Below are 26,468 nucleotides of genomic sequence, written 5' to 3' on the forward strand. Positions count from 1 at the left end.
TCCATTTGAAGAAACTGAAATCTTAGGTGGTGGCCAAACCTGTGTTTTGAATGTACTTTTGGCTTTACCTTAAAAATAATTTTTGGAAAAACAATAATAGATCATTGCCTAACTAACTGATGGTCTTTTAAATAATGTTGGTTTGTTGAATTCTGTATTTCCCTTCGTGTGCCTTTTTCTTTTCTCCTGTCTCTTCTCATTCTGTAGATTCAGACCCAGGACATACAAGTGAAAATTGGGGGGAGAGACTTATATCTTCTTACAGGACATATTCAGGTAATTAGATTATCAGGTGCTCATGTTCAGCGAGTGGTTTCTGTTACATTTACAGTTAAGCATTGTACTATACATAACTTATTTTCAAACTAGTAGTTATATAATTTTTCTGAGAAATCTAGTATATTTTATCTTAACACATGTGTAAGAACATTTTAAAAATACCTCCACTTAAGTTTTGTATAACACAATATGAAGGTACCATTTATTTGGAAAACAGTATGAAAGTCAATCCCCTTCCCTGGTGTTGGACCTCTGTGTGAAGATAGCCAAGGGCTTTAATGTGTTTGTTGTATTTCCATCACTAGGTACACCAAGTACACTGAGTTCAATACACAGTTCCTCTTACCCTTTAGTCAAATAATGTTCATTTAAAAGCACATTTAAAATTTTTTCCATTGTACTCTTAACTCATTATTGACTTTGCTGCCCAGGTTGAATTAAGTACATTAAAATAACAGGTTGCTTGGAGAAATGCTATTACCATTAATTGTTAGAACCTCTCTATTTGACTGTGGCACCAGTCATTATATGTTACTGATTTATAATTACTCCATATAAAAGAAGGCCAAAGAATATATAAGTACTACCCCTAAAGCTAGTTAAGTGTTTTGATTATAGTATTTTTGTTTTTAAATGGGCTCATGTACTTATTTCTGAACTTTTTAAAATGTAAATATTGTTAAGTCCCTGGGTATGAAACTGAGATAAAACTTTTATGATGTGCTTTTTATTTATTTTATGAATTTGTGGGGGCTTGGATGGAGATAATAGCAGAACTAAACAATTATCCTTAAAATTATACTGATAGTTATTAATTGAAATGTGGTATTAAGTCAGTCATTTTTTATTACAAAAATTGAGTGGGGGTTATATTTACAATCTAGTTACTATGGAATCAGGCCTGCCTTTAAGAAAGGTACTAAAAGGTATACTTAAAAGAGCTAAATGTGATGAAGCCATTCATGATCTGAGTTGTAATTGCTGAAAATAAGTTATAGTATTGACATTCAGAGGTTACAAATTCACAGTATCTTAGAATCAGACCAGAATGGCAAATTTTGTTTATCAGAATTGCAGTATGCACACTACAAACATGATTGATAGAAATATGTTTTATCTGTTTTTAAATTGTAGCTTCATTATTATTTTTTTACAGTGACTGCTTTGTAGGGAAATATCATATTCATTTAGTTTTGAACCTAGTTCCCCAAGAAAAATAGAATAGTTTTATCTTTTCATAATGTACTTTACACTTAATTGGGAAGTAACAATATTACTTCTGCTTATTTTGGCAAGACCTGAAAAGAAAGCATACATTTTACAAATTATAAAACTGGGACATCTCTCTTTTTCTGGAGCACCTCTGATGTTGAAAGAAAGAAGTTGTGCTGATGTGAAGTTCTTTTTTTTTTTTTTTGTCTTGGGTAGTCTAAATAAATCTGTCAGGTTTTTCCTTCAAATCTCTAGGCTAACAATAGAATTTCAGGGCTCTGTAGACTATGCTAAATGCTTTATAATTATACCTGGGTTTAAATTTTGAAGTTGTAGTCTGTTATGAAGAAAAAAATTTTTTAGAATAACTGAAAACTGGAGAACTGTTGTATCATTTTTTTTTTACTTATGACACGTTAGAGGAAATTAATTATTCATACAAGATACTGAAGAGTCAAAGTCTTATTGACTGCATTAAATTTGAAAACAAAATCACCATATTTTGGTACATAATAGTTGTAGCATTTAAAATTTTTGAATAGTATACTGATCTCACACCCATCTAACTTATACCAGCTCCTGATCACTTCACCACCTTTTTCCAATTTATGGAAAACATGAATTCAGACCATACCTGTCCTTTAAAGTTAATTCATCTAATTAGAATTTTTGCTTAAATGTTTGGAGTATTCCAACTTGTTAATTCTTTTCCAGGGTATAATGAGTTTATGTTTGATTATTTGGCAGAACGGAGTTCTGTTAATGAGCTTATGTTTTCTGTACCCCAGGTATATATTACTTTAGTGTCTTTTATAAAAAACTGCAGTAAAATGCAGAAAGTATAAAAAAAAGTTAGCTGTATTGTCAGTTAAAAAAAAAAAAAAGACAAATTACTCCCTCTCCCAAATTTTAGAAATCATTTAAAGGATAGATACTAAGAATTTTTTGTTTCTGCCTATGATTAGATTTTACTTCTTTTCCTTGAAACATCTCGTCTGCTTTTTGTAAAATTTTTACAATATTTAAATTGTTTAATTATAGTAGAGAAATGTTTATTATATTTAAAATGTTTATTTAGCTGAAAAATCATTAAAATAACAATAATTGTAGTGTTTCCTAAATACTAGAAAACCAAAATGTACAGAAACTTATGAGAAAGAATATACATTGCAGGTAAAACAATAGCCTGTTTCAAAGACCTGTTTAGGACTTTATAATAATTGTAGTAATAGGTTAAAAATTGTGCTTAGATTGGATTTATACTAAATTGGATCATTATTGATAATGAGAAATATGAAAATTAAAGATTATATTAGAAATATTTTAAAAAGTTGATTTTACTAAGTCTTGAAATGTTTGGTTTTATGTAAAACAAAAGTTTAATACAGTGGTTGGCTATATTAGGAATTACTGAATTTTGGGTGACTTTTGGCCATCAGAGTTTAAATACTGGCGATTAGGATGCCAGTTATCCTAATAATCCAAAGTGGCATGCTTGAATCATCATTACTTTAATTTCTCATGATTACTAATGCTAGATTTTAGTTTCTTGGACTTACTAGAGTAATAAATGCTTCTCTCAAAGTATCCTACCTGCTTGCTGCATCTTCCTGCTGGGGAGGGGAGGTGGGAAAAAACAAAACAAAACACTGTACTGACTACTAAGCCTTCACTTCTTCCATTCATTTTTGAATTTATTTACTTCTAGCCGCACTTTACATGTACTCCTAAACCACCGCAATATCAAATATTTATATATGACTTTCCAAGAAATAGATGCCTTGACAGTAGTCAGAACTCAATATTCACTTGCACAAAGCAACTGCATTCACTTCCAGAGGATTTCTAAAGAAAAGACATTTGTATGTTTGTACCTATGGAATCTAGTTCAGTCTAAATTCCCTGGCACTTAGGGAGAATGCTGGCTGCATTGCCAAAGGATTTCCAAAAACGAAATCTGATATCAGACCTTGTGATAGATGGAGTCTCTTTGAAAAGGGCCTCAGAAATTTTTGAATCTTTGTAGGATTTTTTTTTTTCATTAACGCACAGGCACACAGAGTCCTTAATTTGTACCTTTCTAACTTTGATTAATATCATCCCATGTTCCACTGTCCTGTACTCAAAGGAATTGATTTGGTGCTTTTATTCCATTAACTGCTGAGTGATTAGAATTGTCTTACTTAGTTTCTTGGCAGGTTGTACAAATCATTACTGGAATTAGGAAAGTAATTTGAAGAAGCATTGGTATGTAGGTTTAGCAGTAATAAGAATAAAATGATAGTTAAGAAAAATTTCAAAGATAGCATATACAAGTTAGCACTCTATCTGCAGAGTCAACTTATCATAGATTGAAAATATTTTTTAAAAATTGCTCTATACAAAAGCATGTACAGACTTTCCCCCCATTATTCTCTATAAACAATACAGTATAACTTCATAGTACTTACATTACTTTAGGTATTATAAGTTATCTGGAGCTAATTTAAAGAATATGGGAGGATTAGCACAGATTGTATGTAAATACTACACCATTCATGTCAAGGACCTGAGCACTAGATTTTAGTATCTGCAGGAGTTCCTGGAACCATACCTTTGCAGATAATAAAGGATGACTATAGTAAGGAATGTTTGAAGTGTTTTTGAAGTTATTAAATTTTAGCAGAACTAATCACTAAAATACAAATCTTAAAAATAATAAAAACTTCAAGTGCCTAGAAGCAATAAAACAAGAATATAATTTTTCCAAAGCATTTAGCAAGAGTTTTCTCATATAACTAAAGGCCAGTGCTCTTTTCTCTGGCTACTACCAGTTTATATATTATAAATGATTCTCATATATATTTATAGCAGCTGTCAAAAAAGTTGTCTTATGTTTTGCTTTGGAGTACTTTTTTTTTCAAATTCTTACATATTTAAAAATTTCAGAGAAAGAAGGTCCAGAAAAGAAGAAAACAAAAAAGGAAGCTGGAAATAAGAAATCCACACCAGTTAGCATTCTTTTTGGTTATCCACTCTCTGAACGAAAGCAGATGGCACTTCTTATGCAGATGACAGCAAGAGACAACAGTCCAGGTGATACCTAACATCATTAAGTTAATTTGTAGTATAATCTAGTATATGTATGTTTGTACCTATGGAATCTAGTTCAGTCTGAATTCCCTGGCACTTAGGGAGAATGCTGGTTGCATTGTGTTGACAGTTACTCTTAACTATTTTTAATTTTTATTCTTTCTTAAATTTAATCAGAATTACTTGTAACATCAGTTTGTAATGTTATAATTTATCTGTGTGAAAGTTCATGATCTGAATCCTCCCCTAGAATAGAAAGTGTATAAGAGCAGGGATTCTTTTCCTCACTTTTCATAAGTAGATAATTGTTAAATAAAATGAGTCATTTAGAAATAGGTTAACAACATGGGAAATTCATGGCAAAACTGTGCTTTTACCTTACTAATGATTTATCCCAATTTCGGTAAAAATGTTTTCTATGCTTCCAGTTCACTGCTCCCCTGCTGTTTAAATTGGCAGTTTTGTTATACATTGCTTCTCTCTGACTGATACCGGAAAGTATCTGGAGAAAAAAAAAATTTGGCTCTGAATTTAAGGCATCTTTACATAAGAATATATTGATGAAGAAATGTATTGAAAAAGAAAATTTTTCCAATGAACTTTTCTTATACTGACTCTTAGTGGGAGTAGGGATTGGGGGTAAGCACCTGGGGACATGATGGTTAAATTCTTAGTGTTTCTAAGTATCCTGATTTCAATCAAAGTATGAGCCTATCTAATATCTTTCACTCCTACAAATGTCGTAGATCCTTGTGCTTTTTAAAATAGTGTATTTTTGGATTTTTGTCACCTTTTCTGCCAGTAACTTGGGTAGAAGAGTGGTCAAATTATTTGACACTGTTACAACTTTAAATGTTTCTGTAAAATGTTAAATTACAAAGACTTATTTTGTAAAAATGGCTTTTTACAACATGAACTTTTGTCTTCAGAATATTAAAGAATTAATACATTAAGACAAAGAGTAGAAGTCTTCTTTATCTCCAGTGACTCCCTTTGAGAGGAGTCTCTTATCTATATTTCCAGGGAATTTTTAGGCATAAATATACATTTTTTGGTTGTTTTATTTTTTTCCTAGGGTAAATACAATTACACAATAACATTGTTGTTCTGTTGGCTCTTTTCATTTAAGGATAATTCATTTAAGGATAATTCCTTGTCATTTTTTATTATTAATATATATATATAACTGGAGTAGAAAGCTTGACATCAAGCTGTGTTACCAAACAGATGTACTTGGAGGTTAGGATTGATTATCCATTAATTTGGTCCTTTAGTTTTTAAGAAAATCAACAAGATAACTGTCTTAAAAATTTTACTATAAAGTGTATAATAAAATTTATTCATTTAGCAAAGTTTTCTTGAGTTACACTATGTAGCAAGAAGTCTTCGAAACAGTTGCAAAAGATAGTTGATGAATAAGAGAGATGAAATTCTTACTCTTATGGGAGTATACATTCTAGAAATAAGTAGAAAACTGTTACTGAGACAACATACTTCAAAATCCAAACTGTAAAACTTTACTTTTTTATTGATATTGCTTTAGAACTCCATAATTATGTCAATTTGCAAGATTGATGATGGAAAATTATTTTCCGAGATTGTTTTTTCTTAGTGTATTAACTCTTTTAAGTAGCTATAAAATTTCAGAATTAATTAATATTGTCATACCTTTAATTAAGAAAACATCATCCCATTCTCCCTGCCCTGTGGTTCTAAAAAGAGAGAGAGGGGTGCCTTGGCCATCATCTAGTTAAGCTTTCCTGATTTTGACATAAAAACTAGAATAGAAATCAAAAGTTGGGGATCAAAGCAAAGAATAACATCTATGGGATTTTTTCCATTTGCCCTTATTTCAGAACTTTAGCTTTATTTTCATACTAAGATCATCTCTAACTTAATTTGCATTCAACATTAGAACAAAACTGCAGTGCTTTTGAGTTAGAGATATGAACTTTGGCCTACAATTTAATTTTATCTAGGTGTTAAACTAATAGTATAAAGTACTCAGGAAAAATACAGTTGTTTGCAGTTCATTGATTATTCATTAAACAGATACATTTAAGGTATATACTTGATACTTATTATTATCATTTTAAACCAGTTTTATAAGTTGACAGAATGTTTCTCATCAACTTGTTATCTTTGGTAGTCCTTTTTACTCTATGTATTTGTGTAAATTTATTAATGTATCATCCACGTCAAGTTTTGTGGTGTTAGAAAGTTCTAGCAATAGACACATTATCACTAAGAATCATTTAGTAAATATATACAATATTTAGCCTAGAACCTTTGTGAACTTTTTTCTTATAGACTCCACACCAAACCATCCATCACAAACAACAGCAGCCCAAAAGAAAACTCCCAGTTCTTCATCTCGACAAAAAGATAAAGTTAATAAAAGAAATGAGCGTGGTGAAACTCCTTTACACATGGCAGCTATTCGAGGAGATGTGAAACAAGTCAAAGAATTAATAAGTTTAGGAGCAAATGTGAATGTGAAAGATTTTGCAGGTAAGATTAAACTCAAGAATGATATTCAGGATCTAATATTGAAACAGATTCTTGTTACAGTTTTATTTATATTTATTTTGCAAAAGTTCTGAAAATATATTTTATTACAATACTTTTGCTGAATGTGCATAAAACCTTCTTCTCTGCTGTATTTTTTGTCAATAATTACATTTTTGTATATTGAACTTAAATTTTAGTTGACATTACTATATAATTGTTTTTAAATTTTGGTTCTATCCAAAGTAAATTTGAGTACATGATGTTTTCAAAGCAGTTAATTCATTAATAATTCTTGAGAAACTTTAACTTGAACATGAAGATTGTAAAAGAGTGGCATTATTTTAACTTTAATTATTCAAATAATATGCCAATGTATTTTTACTATGAAGAATTCAAATAATAAATGTTGACAGAGAATAATATAGAAATTCTTGTTAATTTCCCATCTTATACTACTCTGTTTCCCTTCTGCTTTTTTTTCTTCCACAGAAATGGTATTAATAATTTGTAGGTTATTCTTTCACTATTTTCATGATCATATGTAAATATGAACATTTACTTACAAGCTTTTTTTTTTTTAAATGTTATTATTCCACCTGTGGTTCTGCAGCCTGTCTGTAATTGCAGGTATTTCTTTCAGTACAAATAGGTAAATTTACTTCATTTTTAACAGCTTCATAATATTATCATTCGTGAACACTGTTGTAAAACCAACTTTGTGGGCTGAGGTTGTGACTCAGATATACAGTGCTGCCTAGCATGCGTGAGGCTCTGGGTTCTCCTCAGCACCACATGTGTCCACTTGTAACTAAAAACCAAAACAAAACAAAAAAACAACTTTGTGTGTAGCTTGGAACTGTTTTAGTAGAATTGAAACTGTTGTTACAACAAAGCAAATGCACATTAAAATGTTTGAAATAATGGCAGACTGCCCACCAAAATAATGATCCTGTGTCAGTTTATACTACCATCAAGAGTCTGTCACTCAACTTGAAGATATTAACTTAATTATTAATGATCTAATAATTTAAAATTTTAATTTTGATATCCATAATCAGTAATGGTAATGTTTCTTATAAATTTGCATATATCTTGCATTTATCTTAAAATTGTATGTTAAATTAATATTCTAACTTTAGGTTGGACACCACTGCATGAAGCTTGCAATGTTGGATATTACGATGTTGCTAAGATACTTATAGCAGCTGGAGCAGATGTTAACACACAAGGATTAGATGATGACACTCCACTCCATGATTCTGCCAGTAGTGGGCACAGAGATGTAAGTATGATAGAAGAAATCAATAATGTACATTTCCATCATAGATTTCAACCCAGGATAATTTAGCTTACTTCTTAGTTGTACGATCTTGTGTCCCTTTTTTTCCTAACTGCTACTTTATAGTCAGATGTAGCATTATCTTTTTTTTAATTTGTTTTACTTTGTAATACATGAAAGTACAGTGATCTTGACATATCATACATTTAAATCAGATGGGATATAATTTCTCATTTTTCTGAGTATACAGGTTGCAGAATCACATTGGTCATGCAGTCATATATAGCATTATCTTTTAATCTTTGATTTGATAATTGATTGTTAAAACAGTTTGGAAGAAATTTTATTTTAAGACATTGTAGTGTCAGATAACCAAATGTGGTTAAAGCACATTTTACTTATAATAATACTTTTACAAAATTGGACTATGTATCTTTTGGAAAGCATTTTTACCTTAGACAAATGGAATTCAGAGTGAAGAGAAGTATGAATTGAATTCTGACCTTACTAGTTTACAAGCTTGTGATCTTGAACAAGTTATGTCTCTCCTCTATTCTTCCATTTCATCTTAAAATTATATAATAAATAATACCTATCTAAGGGGAATTTGGTTAAGGAAAAGAAGACACTGCATGTAAGCACACCTTAAACTCTTAAAATATTGTAGAAATATCAGGGGGAAAATTAAAACTATACCTGAATTGTTACTTCAAATATACTCAAATATTTTAGAAACTAAAATTTAGATTAAAAATGCTATTTTCCTTATTTATAATTTTATAATATACTTTTCCATGTTACTCATTAAGTTCTATTAAAAGGAAAATGTAACCTTTATTGTTTTCTCTAAACTGGACTTGTTTAATATTTGACCTTTCTTTCTGCTGCATCAACAATTGGTACATATCTATGTGATACCACTTTTTTCTTCCTCTTTACTTACTTATTGTCATGTTTCCTGTGCTAGTCTGTGAATATCATACATACAGGCATTTTGTGTTTTCTCTCTGATCCTGGAAATGTTTGTTGCAAAGAAATAATAAATTTGGCATGGGTGCATGGATAGATAGGTGGATAGATAACTGAGGACAGGCAGAAGGGCAAAGGCTTAGTCCATAAGGCCGGACAAAATATAGAAGGCATTGCCCTTTCCTCTGACTTTATCAGAAGAGATGTGTTTTCTAGCTAATACCATACTTTACCATTTTTTTAAAAAATGCATTATTAATAGTTTCAAAAAATTAATAACTTTCCTTTAAATGTGGTATATAAAGGTTTCTTGATTTCCAAGTGTAATTTAAAAGAATTATGCCTTGTGACTAAGACATGTTTGTTTACATGAGTACAAGTTTCTAAATATGTACATAGCTGCAAAATATTTCTAGAAGCTGACCTTTTGGCTCATGTACTAAAATGGATTCAAACATTGTTTACAGTCTCTTTCTGAGCAAGATTGGCATGCTATTTTCAAAAAGACCTTTGCTTTTCCTCCTACCAACAAGCCTAGGATAGTAGTAGTCCCAATTTGAGAGCTATTTTCTCTTCGTTGTTTTTACTTGAGCCTAAGGAAAAGAGAATTGAGATCTACCAACAACTCTCAATTCTGCATACAGATATATTAGGTCTTACGAGCCTCTCCCTAAGGAATTGGATTTCTTTTATTCAGAGATAGCCATGACAACTTCAACTATCCATTAAAAATTCCTAATGTGGAAGAAGCAGAAACATAGCTTCTTTACAGCGAGGTCTAAATTATTTAGAATAAGAAAAGATTAACCTTGCTTCCAATTAATGTATTCCTTGACCTGCTGTATAAGTGTATTATACCTCACAATACATAATTTTATACTAGTCTTAGTTCTAGTTGTTTGGTATCTATCATTTTTGTCTTATCATTTTTACATACTTCTAGTTTGTTGCCTGTTAGAAGTAACTTTAATTTACCTTAAGTCCTTTTTAGAATAAATATCTGCATATGAGAATGATGTCTATAAAATATTGGCTATTAAAATTTTTGCATCATGCTTGAATCTGTACTTGACTCATCATCTTAGACATGTACTCTATATTTATTGATCGTTTCCTGGTGCATAGGACACAATGTCAGGATCCTTTTTTCTGGTTTCCCATCCTAGGGCTTTTTTCTAAGAAAATAAACCTTAAAATGGAAAACATTTCAGCTCATTAAAATGTTCACTACAGTGTTATTTATAATGATTAGAGGGTTTTTTATACTTTATTTAACCTTCTCAAATGTCTTTCCTAAGTGAAATTTTAAAAGACATGGACCCACAATGATAAAGAGCAGAAGAAATGGAAAAGCAAGATTTTAAAAGGTGGAAATTAAATATATATATAGTTGCAGTACAGGGTTTGACAGACTTTTTCTATAAAGGTTAAATCATAAATATTTTAAACTTTGCACCTTTTTTCTACTCTTCCTTTTTACTCTTTCCTCTTTTCTCTTTTAACAAAACTTTAAAAATATGAAGGCCATATTTTGTCTACCTCTGATATAGGAGAGATAAGAACATTGAAACCAAAGGCATTGTGGCACAGAATTGTAGAGAAACTGAAGCTCAGGAATTGATGGCATCATTTGCCTCTGGAATTCTTTGTTTGGACTGCAAATAATATAATTGAATCAAAGTTTTGTTTGTTTTTTCTTTTATAGCTCCTCCCCAATCCTACATAGCCAGGTGATTTCTCCTCTTGTAACTGGTGTAGATGTTTCCAATATGGAGCTAAGGATCAGGAATAATTGTTCTTCAGTAGCAGCTTTGGAAAGCTAGTTGATATTTTAAAATGATAAATACTTGTAATTTAATAATCATAAACATGAATAAAATATTAGCATTTGGAGTCAAAAGTAAATTGTTATCTCTATACATTCTAACATTTCAAATTTTCTGCAAAAATAGTCAAGAATATTTTTTCATTTAATTCATTGTGAATCTTCATTCTTAAATAATTTGTTTGAAACTCTAGATTTACAGTATCTTTTTAAATTATTATTTTAGTGGTCAATGTAGTTAATACTCATCTGTTCATGTTATTTGTTTAAACAGTCTTTTAAATTATGTATTTTCTAAGTATACAAAAACACCATTGTTAATTGTTGGGAATACAGAGAGTAATATATTTAAGACTTGATCCCAAGTGAAGCTTATAGTCTATAATAAGGGGGAAATATATATTAATAAATTTTAATGTGGGTTTGTGTCACATAGAACACAATCAATGTCAGTGGAAGTAAAAGATCAAAATAAGAAGAGATGGGAAGGAGTCACAATTGATAATAGTTGGCTAACTCTGGTAAATGGGTAGATTTCACTAAGAATGGCAAGGTTAAAGGTACAAGTTTTAATAAACTTAATTTGAAACTCGTTGATTTGGGGCTTTTGTATTGAAATACACATATACTCAATTGGATATATCCAATGAACATTTGAATATTTGGGTTTAGCATTAAGAGAACAAGAGAATGAAAATGAGTGAATTGTATATTGATCACATTCTGTCAGAATAGGTGAGAACACTAAAGAGGTGATACATATTAAAGTTTGAAAAAGTAGATCAGGGATAGGTACTTCATAGGACTGATGCAGGCAGGTAGAAGAGTGAAGAGCTATTTTAAAAAGAGAAGGCTGCAAAGATAAACATTTTTTCAGGAACTTGATTTTTTTGTTGTTTTCTTTCTTTCTTTCTTTTTTTTTTTTTTTGGTAGTACTGAGTATCTAATCCAGGCCTTTTGCATGGCAGGCAGACTCTTTACCACTCAGCTACACGCCCAATTATTTTTTATTTGATTTTGAGACAGAATTTCCTAAGTTTCCCAGGCTGACCTCAAACTTGCATTTCTGTTGCCTCAGACTCCCAAGCATCTAGGATTAGGAATATAGTTTTGAACACAGTTTTTTCTTTGTCTTTGTTTCATTTCTTCATTGACATTATTTTTTTTTTAAGGTAGAAGAGACATGAACTGAAAAGATTGTCTTCTAGATAGAAGCCAAACTAAAAGGGTTTCAAAAATAATGAAAGGAAGAGTAAAAGAAAAGAAATGATGATTAACTAGACAGATCCTGGTTTTATGATTCCTGAAGTTTGATGGGAAGAAGGGATCCTTTTTGAAAAAAAATTTAAAGAATGATTACAAAGTCAGATTAAGGAATTGTAAGGTTCCCATGAAAATGAAAGGCCTTAAAGTCTAAGCTTCATTAGATCTAAGTAAAATGTGTGGGCATATGACAGATGAAATTCCTGGGAGATGAGGAAGAAAGGACCATTAGGGCATTAATACACTTATAATAGTATTAGCTTTAAAAAGAAGGGAACTAGATCCTTTGTGATTTCTACTTGAATTTCCACAATTCAAGTGGCTATGTTATTACTCATTGATTTTTCTGAACCTGAAATAGTACTTATTAATAGATATTCAAATTCTTATTGATTTTTATGATAAAACAGGAAGAAAAACAATGAAATTAAGCATTAGCCCCTGTTTAAACTTCAAGGCAGAAGTTTTTTTAGTAGATGCCAGTCTTCACATGGAAGCAGGTGTCAGTGAAAATGGAACTGGAAGAGAATAATGATTTAGAATAGGATGCAAGTATTGGATGGAGAGTAGAATTAACACTGGGAAGAACATTGTGTTATCAAGAGAATGATCAAAACGATATCATCTATAAAGAGACTAAATCTTCCTACCACTTAATGTTGCAGATAGTGAAACTGTTGCTTCGTCATGGTGGAAACCCATTTCAAGCTAATAAACATGGGGAGCGCCCAGTGGATGTAGCAGAAACAGAGGAATTGGAGTTATTGCTAAAAAGAGAGGTGCCTTTGTCTGATGATGATGAAAGTTATACAGGTTGGTTTTAGATAATTTATATTCAACTGTTTAACTTTTAGTAACTCATACTGGATTGATTTTTTAATACATAAAATTTAAATACTGTAGAATAATGCTTTCTAGCTCTTATTAGAATCTTAGCTACCTAAAAATGATGTAGTCAGTAATCTAGGTTTTTGCTACACATACCTTTTATGAATGGCGTCATAGTGCTTTCCACCCTTTTTCTGTATTTTCTCTACAAAATTGCTGAGCTATTCCTTTATTATATTCAAGTATATTGTAGATCCTCTCCCCATGCATAGCTGCTCCCCTGACTTCTTTTCAGTCTATTCTGTATTATGCCCCTAAAAAGCAAATCCTGTCTTTTTCTGGCATTAATGAGTCATCTTCACTCTGGACATTGTTGTAGGGTAGGGGCAATTTCCTTATAAATTGTTTTTAAAAAGAAAGAGCCAAAAGAATATAACAATTTTTTTGGTTATGTTGAAAAAGTCTGTGTATATAGGTGGAAAAGGTTCAATCATATTTCAGACAAAAATCAATGAAAAAGAATTCTAAGCTGGACACTGAGGTGCACACTGGTAATCCTAGCAGCTCAGGAGGCTGAGACAGGAGAATGGTGAGTTCAAAGCCAGCGTCAGCAAAAGCAAGGTACTAAGCAACTCAGTGAGATCCTGTCTCTGAATAAAATACAAAATAGGAATGTGGTTCAGTGGTCTAATATCCCTGAGTTCAATCCTCAGTTCCAAAAAAAGGAAAAAAATAGAGTTTTTTCAATCTATGGCCATATCCTCAAGAGCTTAAAGAATTCCTGTAAGCAATTAGATGTTACCTAATTGCATCTCAGAAATTTTGAGAGAGCAATAGACAGGCATCTATAGTTGGAAGCAGAGAAGTTCTAGTTTTTATTTTACATGATACAACTTTATTTTTCACCTGAGAGGACAACCAAAAGAACCCACCTTCTGAATAATACATCTTTACTGCCTTGCTGAACATAACTTAGTTGCAAATATACTCCAACTGATTAGGAGATGGTGCCAAATTATGATAAATAGAATAAGGAATTTCAGAAATAAAAGATTCAGCAGTGAGCACTTACCACAAAAGAGATATTTAAATAATAGCTATAGATATCAAATTGACTATAAATGTGAGATCACATAAGAAAAATAAAAACAATTGAGTTTAACTATCAAGTTAAAACCTTTGGGAAGAGACAACACTAAAGGTTTAGTAAAATTGTATTTCAAATATGAAAGGTTGTATAATGACTTATTCTATGGTAGTTGAATAAATATCAGTTACAAATGCTTTTGAAAATGCAAGAATTATCGTATTAATATTGGATAAGAATTGGATAAGTCAGAAACTAGTCCATGGTAGCAAGATGATAATTTTGTGGTAATAAAGGACATATCATTCAAAGCTGAGAATTATGTAAATATGTAAAACGTAAACTTAGAAATCTATGGTAAAATTGACAGAAATGTAGTCCTACTTCGAATCTGCAGCATTGTTTCCAGCATATTATGAATATCTCAAAATTGTAGACAGTGTGTACATAACTATTAATACGTACAGGATGAGCCAAAATAGTGCTATATTTGATAAAAGTTCGTAGCTATCATTAAACTTTTTTAAGAAAATAAATAACTTTAGGAAATCAGAGAGAAGAAAGAAAGGTAAAATATTAATAATGAGCAGAGTCCAATGGTGAAAAATAAATTTTCTAGGTATTGTTTCTAAGTATAATTTCTTTCTTAAAAAAACTTATTTTCTAATGTTTCTAAGTAGAATAGTGGAATGAAGTTTATTAAATAGTAGCTTATCTGACAAGATCAACTAAATCAATAAACAGTAAATCTAATCATTGGAAAATGAGTGAAAATTTATAAACATAACTCAAGAATGATGGATAGAGACCCCAAAGTGTGAAAGATGCTTTTAGACTTTAGCACAGTAATATATGTAGATCTTACCAAAACAATTAAAAGGACATATACACACAAATTCAGAGAACAGGGATACCAAGAGAAGCGGCTACAGGGGGAGACAGACAAAAGGAGAGAGAGGGGACAGGAGAAAGATTAGGCAGGTACAGAAAAAGTCAAGTTGTCTTGCAACTCTAACTCATTTTAACATATAAAATTATAAAGAACTGTTTTCTGCTTTTTCTAAGCCAGTGAAATGCTGATCCTTAACTATAAGACAGGAAGCCTACCAATAGAAATATTCAAAACAGGCTCCACTATAACATAGTACCTAGCATACAGAAGTACTTAATAAAAACTGCCATATAAAATTGCTAAAGGCTTTTAAAAGATAGTTTTCTGCCATTGGTGAACTTGTGGTGACTCTTATTGAGAGGACTCATACATTCTTTTTGACTTTCTAGAAAATCATTTTTTAAATGTATGAAAAATTCAGAAAGATGTAGCTGGAAATGCTGGCAGTATGTGTATAAAGCCATTATTATAGTAGTTCTTATACTAAAAATTTTAAATGAACTAAGTGCCCCAAAATGAGCAGAGAAATAATTTTAAAGCATATGTAACTTGTATAGCTGTTTAAAATTGTTTTTAATTATTTTAATAACATTATAAACTGGCTTCTTTATTGTGTATATTTCAAAATAAAAGGTAAACTACATTTAATTAAAAGAAAGTGCTGTGGCCTTCTTAAATAAGTAAACTGCTTAGTGATATGGAGAAAATAGACCTAATTAAAATATTTATTAATTTAAATGTACTCATTTGAAATCGCATAAATATATTATTTGGAAGTACTGTTTTTGTTACTGCTCTACTGTCTTATGAAGTGACCTTTAAAAAAATTTTTTAGTCGTAGATGAACACAATAACTTTATTCACATCCAGAATCTTAGATACGTTGCACTTTCAAAATCTAGATATTATGCTAACATGAGAAAATTATCTCAAGTTATAATTACTCATTTAGCAAACACTCTTTACAGTCTTTATAAACCATTTTTCAAAAAAAAACTCAGTATCATGAAAATATTTAAACACATAGCAAAATTCTAATAATGGTACAGTAAATACTTACATCCATCAACTAATTTTATAATTGTTAACTTTTGCTGCTTCCTTTATTACATTATTACATAATCTCCAATTTATCTCATTTTTTATGCATTTCATTATAAGTTGCATACATCCCTAAGTACTTTAGCATACATTTCATTTGAGTTCAATGTTTGATCTATAATTTTTAGTAATATTTGCATTGTGAAACTTGCAACTCTTGACTGTAATATTCTGTGGATTTTCAGAAATGCATTGAATTGCAGTCTAACCCCTTCAAGGTAACAAGATGCCTTCACACTCCAGAAAATTCCCTCATCCTCCTTTCCGAGTCAGTTCCCTCTCCTACAGTTGATCATTTTATACCCATCATGATAAAAATGGTTAGCAAAGAATCACTCATGACTTGAAAAATATAGGAGGAATTGTGAGCAAATTAGCCTTTTCTCAACAAAAGAGAGGGAAGAAGAAAACAAACCAATCAGGGTGTAGTAGAGAAATATAGCAGCACCTAGATTGTGTGATCAAAATTAACATCATCCCAGAAGGGAAAGATGTTCATAATGTACTTCCAGATATAATATCCTGAGAGGGTATATAATACCACTTTTTAGTTCACAGCTGCTTATATATAATCATGATGAATGCTTGTTTTTTTAAAACAGAGACAGGGTCATGATATGAAAGATTAGAAATGGCAGTGATAATGAGAAAGATTATTTTCATTATTCAGTAAAGACAATAAAATGTTTCATACTATGAGATGATAATAAAGGGCAATACTTGCTATAAACTAGATCCTATACTAGATGGGGAAAATGATTATGAAGAATATTATCAGGTAGTTTAACAAGGAATATGGACAGGAGATTAGTCTTATAAGATGGACAGTTGTATTGTGGTGACATACAAGGACATTTTTATGTCTTAGCAAATACTTATTTCCTTAGTACACATGAGTATAGTGCTGTGATGCATGCAATTACTATCATAAGCTTCAGAAAAATATATTTACATGTGCATGTGTAGATAACAAAAGAAAAAAATCATAAAGCAAGAGAGTAAAAGCTTAATAATATAGAAGTCCAGATAGATAATGGATATATAATGTTTAATATTTTTAATTTTTCTTTTTGTAAGTTTGTAATTGTTTCCAAATAAAATTTAAAATGTATACATACACAACAATTTCCTTGCTCTGTCAATTAAAAAGACTTAAGAACATTAAGACAGTAGCAATAATCATTTCTAATTCTCAGATTATGATTTTAAAAACATTTTCTACTAAAAGAAAATGAAGACTTATTTAGAAAAGGATGATTCCAAACCAAGAGTAGGAAATATGTAAGGTGAGAGTAAAGCATCTTTTCATTTCCAGATTTCAAGGAAGGAATCAAAGATTAATATGAAGTCTTGTCAGAAGGCCTTAAGAGATAACTTGGGGCCCTCTGGTTGTAGCTGAGTGGTAAAGTGTTTGCCTGGCATGCATGAGGTCCTGGGTTTGATTCCCAACAATACAAAACAAAAATAGGAGACAACTCGGAGCACTTTCCCACTGGTCAAAGATGGAATTTAAGCTCGGAAAAGGGTATTAATTACAAAGGTTTGGAACCCATCAAATATGGTTAAGTCCATGAGCTTATTATGATAACTTAAAAACAATCTGTCATCAGAAGACAATGAAGTATTTATTTAACTCTAAAATTAAGAAATAAAGAGAAAAATAATTTTTCTTTCCTCTGTGAACTTCTGTCACTGGGTAACTTCATTGAGGGTAAGGAAAAGTATTTTTATAAAATTAATTCAGTTAAAATAAGTGGAAAAAAATTAAAATATGAACATCTTACAACCCCCAGTTTAATATATCTAAGCTTTAATTATCAGCAGTTGCTAACATTAAATAAAAAGTGAGAAAGCAAATAAGAAAACATGTGCCATGGATGAAAGAACATGTTAAACTCCCTCTGTGGCCTTGTCAAAGGGTGCAATCCTCAGCGTTTTCAGCTCTCAGAATCCAATTGCCAGTTTATAGGGAATGTGAAGGTGAGAGAGCATATTGAATTGCAAATCAGCAAAATTTAGATCGTGGGAAACCCAAATGTGTGTTTCAATCAACAGATAAATTGTATTTAAAACAAAAACAAAAAAGAACATGTAGGAATAAAAATGACTTGAAAGGCACTTTATACTTTTCCAATAATGAGTACAACTAAAAAATTAATAGATTATTTATTCTTCTGTAGAAGATTTTTCTAAAACCATTAGATGACCAGGCATAGTGGCACTTGCCTGTAATCCCCTTGACTCAGGAGGCTGAGGCAGGAGGATCAGGAGTTCAAACATAGCCTCAGCAGTTTAGCAAGGCCTTAAGCAACTCAGTGAGACCCTGTCTCTAATAAAATATAAAAAAAGGTTTGGGAATGTGGTTCAGTGGTTAAGCACACCTGCGTTGAATCTCTGGTATCAAAAAAAGAGAAAGTCATTAGGGCTGGGGCTGTAGCTCAGTGTCAGAGTGCTTCCCTTGCACATGGGAGGCACTGGGTTCAATCCTTAGCGCCACATAAAAATATACAAATAAAATAAAGGCATGCTGTCCATCTATAGCTACAAAACATTTTACAAAAAAAGTCATTAAATGGCACATATATGTTTTGCGGTGTTGATAAACTCATTTTTTTTTTAATACTGAGAAATTCTTGAGGTGATATGTTAAAGGAAAAACCTCATAATGCATTTAAAAAAGGGTTGGGAATGTGGTTCAGTGGTTAAGCACACCTGTGTTGAATCCTTGATATCAAAAAAAGAGAAAGTCATTTGAGAAGGGACCAGCAATAGTGATAATTCTTTGGTTTCACTTAGGAAATGATCCACAAATGTATTGTCTATCCAAAAGTGAGACAAATTGTTGAAAGGAGTTGGGATGTGGGATGAATAAAGGGAAAAGTATAATCTTGGTAAAGAGTTGATATCAATCATTATTTGAAAGTAATGTTAATGAATAGAGCTAAAACTAGGCAAAATTATGAAGGTTGCCACTTTGCTCTTGGTCTCTATTTTTTACTTCATTACCCTTCAGTAAAAAAACTTGGACTCTATTAAGTGTAGGGTACATAAATATTTCTCAGTAAATATTGGGATAAGACACTGGCTCTTGGAGATTATGCCAGGGCTCTCATCCCCTATAAATCTAAGGAACACCTGAACCTGTTTGGAGGCTGAGTCTATCATTAGGATTGGGAGAGGACCTGGAATTAGAGAACAGAGAGACTTCCTGGTGCTTCAGCTGCTGGCTGGGAACCAAAGGGGTAGGTAGAGGTCACTTTGTCTTTCACCACTTGCCAGATACTTTCCACTTAAACTACTTCAACATTAAGTTGCAGATAGCCAACAACAGAAAATAACAACCCTCGAAGAAATAAAAGGTACTAATCAATGTGAATAAGCAAACAGTGTTAACCAAGCTAAATAAAACAACTAGAGGAAACAACTTCAGCAACAGAAATGGACATTAAGAAAATTCAGGGGCTGAGGCTGTGTGATTTCAGTGATACCGCACTTGCCTTGCATATGTGAGGCACTGGGATTGATTCTCAGCACTGCATGTAAATAAATAAAATAAAGGTCTATCGACAATGAAAAAAATATTTAAAAAATTCAGATACAGCACAAAAAGACTTGAACAAAACAATTTTATAAACAGCTTAGTAGAGGAAGATTGGAATGTTCACTGTTGAGACTTAAATTATCAAATTAAAAAAATTAAACTTGTTTTGCATAATACATCAAAGATATACTAAGAGAAAGAATCATCAAAGTAAAAAAGGGCTGGGGTTGTGGCTCAGTGGTAGAGCACTACTTGCCTAGCATGTGGGTTACTGGGTTTGATTTTCAGCATCACATAAAAATAAATGCATCATGTCCATCTACAACTAAAAAAAATAAATTAAAACATTTTAATAGACCTAACATAAAATTTATAGGAATGTAGAAGAAAAATAAACAAGGAACTTAGGCAACGATAATATAATCGACAAAATAATTTTTTTTCTGAGCTGAAAATGCCTTAGTCTCTTGATTGTGAAACTCATTGCATTCCCCAAGTGAATTAGTGAAAAATCTCTAGATTATGTATTAGTCAAATTCCTTAGCTCTGAATGTAACTCTTACCTACAAAGAAAAAGTCAGATCAGTGTTTGACTTCTAATTTGCAAAAGTGGAAGAAAAGACTACTGAGAGAAAATAATATGACTTAAGAATTCTGTACCTGACCATTTACTTGTCAGATTTTTAAAAGTTGCAAATAAAGACTTAAATAGCATATAAATATATAGGTATTTTTTTAGAGAGAAATAACAGAAGAATAAATCAACTTATAAATGTAGTACCTAATTGAGGGAGATTAAAAGGATATGTGAATTCTTAGTGTCAAGTCTGGCAACTGCAAACAAAAGTACAAGAGCTTTTATCATTTTAGAGAGATATATAGCATTCATGATGAAATGGTAGGATGAATGAGTTCTACTTCAAAATGATATAAGAATGGGGTGAATGAAGATGTGAATTGGCCAAAGATTAATGATTATTGGAGCTAAGGCAATAATATTTTGCCTACATTTTTGAAAGCTCAAACTTTAATTAAAAAAGCATTTTAAAAAATACCTATACTTTTTGATATAGCAGCATACTTCTGAGAATACCTTGTGGTTATTGTGGTGATGTTGTTGGTGTAAAAGTAAGTGTACAGTGATCACTAGGGGATTGTTTTATTAAATCAAGATACAGCCACAACATGGATTACCCTTAATCATAAAAAATAATGTCAGTAATATACTTTGTGTTACAGTTTTCTTGTAGAGATATCATAAGATATTGAGTGAGAAAGATCAATATGAATAGTCAGAGGTCATTTTTATTAAGTGAGCAGTGTTCCTTAATTTTAGGGTTTTTTGTTTGGTTTTATTTTTGTGGTGCTAGGAATAGAACCAGAGCCTCACATTTAGTAGGCAGATGCTTTACTGCTGACCAATACCAATGGCCCTGAAGAATATTTTGAAAACCTACATGTATTTGTATATGTACGTATAATATTTTTGCATAAAAATTTGTAAGCATACTGCTGATGAGGCATGTTTTGGGGACTACTTGCAGAGGAAGTGATGATTTTGGTGGAGGGGAAAAGGTAGATGTTAAGCTTGCCACAATTGTGACATTATTTGTGTGCATATTAATATACAAACTTTGCCAATATGATCTGCTCTTGGTTTGCATCTCTGTTTACTTTTCTAACTTCTTCCATTCATAACTAAGTTTCTTAAAGTAATAGACTGCTTTCCATGGAGTCTGTTTTTACTGAGAGCACACAGATTGTTAGCTGTATTTTAGTCCTTGTCTTTCAGACTATGTAGAATTTAATGTTGATCATATTCTTACTAAAATTCTTTTACCTTGGTTTCTGGGACATAATTCTCTTTGACTTTCACCCAGCTTCCCAGACTGCCTTTGTAGAATCTCATTTTCATTTGCTTCCTATATTTTCTAATTCCATCTGCTAGCCATAAGATGAAAATTCTCTAAACATTTTTTGTGCTATGTGGAATCAGGATTATATTATCTGAAATTGCATTTTATTCCATTAGAAAGTAAGAAAATAAGATTGAAATGTAGAACTTTTTTATGCGGCATATTCTGTTTATTATAGCTATAAACTCTTAATTGGTCTCTTCTGAAAAGTGGCATTGTGAAAAACAGCTTTTGTTAAAAAACATTTTCATAGAAGGATGTGCTGCAACAAAATTTTCCCACAAGAAAGGTATTTAATTGGAACGTATGTGTTTAATTAGAGCAGAACACATATTTTAGAACCTTTTTAATTTTCACTGATCTTAATGATTACCTGTGTTCATCAGCTATGTATTGATCTTTCAGAATATTTACTTTCCACCTGGTGAATGTGCCTGAATTATTGCTTAATCAAAGTCCCTCAAGAAATGATGCAAAAATTATCAGTAAGTATCATACAAAGATTTTGGAGTTGCTAAAAAAAAACTGATGAAAATACCCAAAGTTTAATTTACATGAGGTCCTTATTAGACTTAACTATTATCAAACTTCATTCACTCTAAATTCAGAATTACTAGTATTTAATCAAGAATTACTTTAAGGCCTGGAGTTGTAGCTCAGTGGTAGAGCACTTGCCTTGCGTGTATGAGGCACTGGATTCAATTCTCAGCACCACATAAAAATAAATAAATAAATAAAGATATTGTGTCTATCTACAACTAAAAAGAAAAAGAATTACTTTAACTGCCCATAGATGTTTATATGTGGAAAGACTTAAAGCATTGTTATCTATCTGCTATGTCATGTCATTCATGTGACAGATACACTTTAAGTGCTGCAAAGTTAGAGAATAATCAAGACTGAATTTTCGAACTTAAAAATTTTGGAGTAAATGGAAGAGTGTTATCTAAGTAGCACTCCACATAGGTTTTGTTCCATTAGGCATTGTGCTTTATTTTAGTCAGTTCTGTTCAGAGTAGACATTCTATAATCTGATACTAGTCTTCAAGATGAGGAGCTCATGTCAAAATGTAAATCAACATAGTACTTTCTTCATCAAAAAGGAAAAAAGTGCTGTGGAAAAATATCAGCTAAAATTAATAGTCAACTAAAATTAACAGTGTGCTTAATGACATACTTAATTTCCACTTCTGGCACAAGCCTTCTTTTTGTAAGAGATCAGTAGTAAATAAATTACAGATGGCCTCACTTCATGAACCACACTTGGAGCAGCAGTTTTGAGTCATGATTATCAGACAAGAAAATGTTACAGGAATACATGCTCTGATTAATATAGCCTATTTGTGTATAAATGTGTGGTTCTTTTAAATTTGCATACTTTTGTAATCTTTTTCCCTTTAGTCTTCTCCCGTAGTCTTATTTCACATAACCTTCTTATAGCAAATTCTATCTAATAACAATGATTGCTTCTTGCTATCATACTGAGAATTCATAGTTAGAGAGCCAGATCTTACTCATAAACCATAATTATGATAATGGAAAAGTGGGTAACTCTCTATCATATAATGTCCCCTATAATTTCTGATACTTACTAATTGCCAAAGTAGAGGCTTTGTTAGCAACTTTGCCAGATACTGGTTTTAGTACTTTAAAACAGTGCCCACTGTACAAACTTTAAATGCCAATCATTGTCATAAGAGCTATTCATCTTTTTCTGATCTTTGTCAACAGTCTGGCCTTGTTTCTTAAGCAGCTGCTATAAACTTTCCTCACATTATATGGAAGAAAATGTTTCATCATAATAAATAACCAAGCTGTTTTTTGAGACAGGAGACTTGTAAAAAACAGTGATATATAATTACCATATGGTGTTTACTAAGTGCATTTGTGTGTCATAAAATATATAAAACAAGCAGTATTTTTGAATCCTCATTTTGTCCGTGTTAAAATAGTAAGTGGTATTATTACACCACAAATACATTGTCATAATTTTTGAAACTTACTTCCTCAGTTTCATATTTCAGGAACTATGAAAATACAAATATCAGAACATGTTTATGGAAATTGTAACATTTAATATATTAAGAAGTCCAGAAACAATCCAAATATTTAAGTTACATTATACCAGAATTTTTAACTGAATGTCTTATGTGATATTAACTGTCTATGAGTAGGAAGATCACCACCTTAGGAAGTTTTAAAGCAAACCTTTTTTGAGCAGTAGAGCAAGGATTGAACAAGCAAGCGGTACCAAGGATTGAACACACGGCACTCAGCTATTGAGCCATATATCTCGAGCCCTATTTTGTATTTTATTTAGAGACAGGGTACATTGAGTTGCTCAGCACCTCGATTTTGCTCAGGCTGGCTTTGAACTCGTGATCCTCCTGCCTCAGCCTCTCAAGCCACTGGGACTACAGGTGTGCTTCACTGTACCCAGCTTCAAGCAAACCTGTAATTAGAATTATAGATATTCTAGGAAGAGGTCACTTAAAGTGTTATGTATGTCAGCATGTTTGATCATTAGACTCTAGACTCAATAGAGCATTTTATGGAGTAGTTTGTATATTGGTATACTAAAGATTTCACTACTTTATATGAAAGTTAAAATGTAAATAGCATTTTTTTTGTTTCTTTCCAAATGGCATATTTTAATAACTTTCAGTGTATTTGTTAGATTGTAATATAGGTTTGAACTTTTAGGGAAAATCAGTGTCCATTTATAACTCAAGAATCTTTTTTACCAAGATTGTTAATGATTTTCTTAATAAAGCCTATTTCTGAAATTGTTGAATAATACCAAACACCATATTTGGTGCTTATCTTTATATATATATATATATATATATATATATATATCCCTTTATTATCAATACTTCAAAATAGCTATTTAGGAATCTTATGTTCAGAAGACTGAGCATACACCATAATAGGCAATCAGGTATTCTTTAATTACTAATTAAAAGAAGTTTTGTTATAGTGTTTTTGCATGCCCTGTTTTCTCCTCTTTTTTGTAGCATGTATGCTTTACACACAGAGTTCTAAATTTTAATTTTTAAAATGTTTTCTATGTAATTACCATCAGTTTCCTTCTACCAGTATTTTAAAATCTATAGTTTTTTTTAAATTAAATTGGTAGTTTTAAATCAATACAGATTTTATCATGTGTTTTATGTGAATTAATTATATTAAACTAGTCCCAAAATCTAAGAATTTTTAATTTCAGGTGGCATGATTTATTACAGAAAAATGTCAGTTTTTAAGTAGAGGTAAAAGTAGAAATTATGAATACCTAAATTAATATACATTGTAAAAATTCACTCTTTAGCAGTGTCTATAAAAATTATATTCTGCATCTTCGACTTGCATAGCATGCACATATATATCAGAAAAATGGAAAATTATAGTTGCAACTGCCGTGTGCTCTGGATGGTTTGCACATTAACACGTTGTAAGTGTTTAAATTTTGAAATGTAATATAGTAATATTATTAAATGTAATGTAGTAGAAATTCCAAGTATATTTGCCCCCAATATGTAGTTATTTATCACAAATATCAAGATTAATTTTTTTAGTGTTCTTTATGGTTTTCTTTAAAAGGCTGAATTTCTGCCAGTAACTTAAAGTGAGTCTGTCACAAAATAATTATAGTGTGATATTGCTGAATATTTAAGACAAAAACTCTATTCAAGGGATATTTTTGGGCAGAACCCTAAAAACCCTTTTGCTTTAAAACATTGATTAAATGTGTGTACATTTAAATGAGTTCATCTTGAGCTACATCATCCTGTCTACAGAAAAATGTTTTTATCTCGTCATGATTTAAAGGACCTTCATGTAATGTTATATATTCATGATGGAATATCTGAGACTGGGTGATTTTGTCAGTTTCCTTTAGTGACATCAAAATTTCTGTTGTGGTACCTGTCCTATTTTCAAAGGAGGAAAACTGTATTGTTTGTAGAATCAATTTCTGTGTTAGCAACAATTTTAGTAGAAGAGTGTTGTGTGATAACTAATGGGAGTGTAAATAGAGTGCAATGATACTTGATTTTTATTTCATTTGTAGATTTTATTTTCAGACTTAGTATTTTCAGCTATTGATGATATTCTCTTCCCTCTCCATCTCACAACTACACTCTCAGCTATAATTCTTTTACCAATATCTATTACTATAAAACTAAAATGAAAATAAATGCTCACATGGTGAACTTATTTTCAAATAGGAGTATAATTACTTTTTGCCAATAAAACACTTAACATCCTGGAGAATTTAGAATTGAAGTTTACATATGTAAATTTAGAAGAGACAGTTTGAAATTATCTAATTTCCCCTTTTTAAAGCTACGTGACTTAGTTTGGGGATGTGAAAGCTATTCAGGTTTGTTTCTTAAATACAGGTGCATTTTGTAAATGTTACTTTCTTTGCCTGGGTAACATAACAATTATGTTTATATAATTTTTAATTATAAATATAGTAGTTTTGGTTAGTGAACTATTGCAGAACAAAGGAAATATCAACTAAAAGGATCCTGCTGCAGTTGTAAAACTTTCTTCCCAGTGAGGCCCTAGATATTCTCTTAAACTGAGATTCTCAGTTTTTTTCTATTAATTTCTGTGTTTTCTTAGTAGAAGAGTCTTATACTTAGAGAGCATTCTCAGCTGGAAGACTAGGATTAGAGACTACTAACCA

The 26,468-nt window shown here is 31.2% G+C and overlaps 1 protein-coding gene across 2 annotated transcripts in view; it reads left to right on the forward strand.

The window, feature by feature from the left end:
* Positions 1–26,468, forward strand: part of Ankrd12 (ankyrin repeat domain 12) — a 121,986-nt gene that overhangs the window by 61,161 nt on the left and 34,357 nt on the right. The window contains exons 4-8 of one of the 2 annotated variants that reach the window (XM_026412202.2): positions 208–276; positions 4,420–4,566; positions 6,874–7,074; positions 8,214–8,356; positions 13,076–13,223. In XM_026412202.2, the coding sequence (XP_026267987.1) occupies positions 208–276; positions 4,420–4,566; positions 6,874–7,074; positions 8,214–8,356; positions 13,076–13,223 (708 nt within the window). The remainder of the gene's footprint in view (positions 1–207; positions 277–4,419; positions 4,567–6,873; positions 7,075–8,213; positions 8,357–13,075; positions 13,224–26,468) is intronic. The other variant, XM_026412203.2, reaches the window with a different exon arrangement.

The sequence above is a fragment of the Urocitellus parryii genome, chromosome 13 (genome assembly GCF_045843805.1).
Source record: "Urocitellus parryii isolate mUroPar1 chromosome 13, mUroPar1.hap1, whole genome shotgun sequence".
NCBI classification, from domain to species: Eukaryota; Metazoa; Chordata; class Mammalia; order Rodentia; family Sciuridae; genus Urocitellus; species Urocitellus parryii.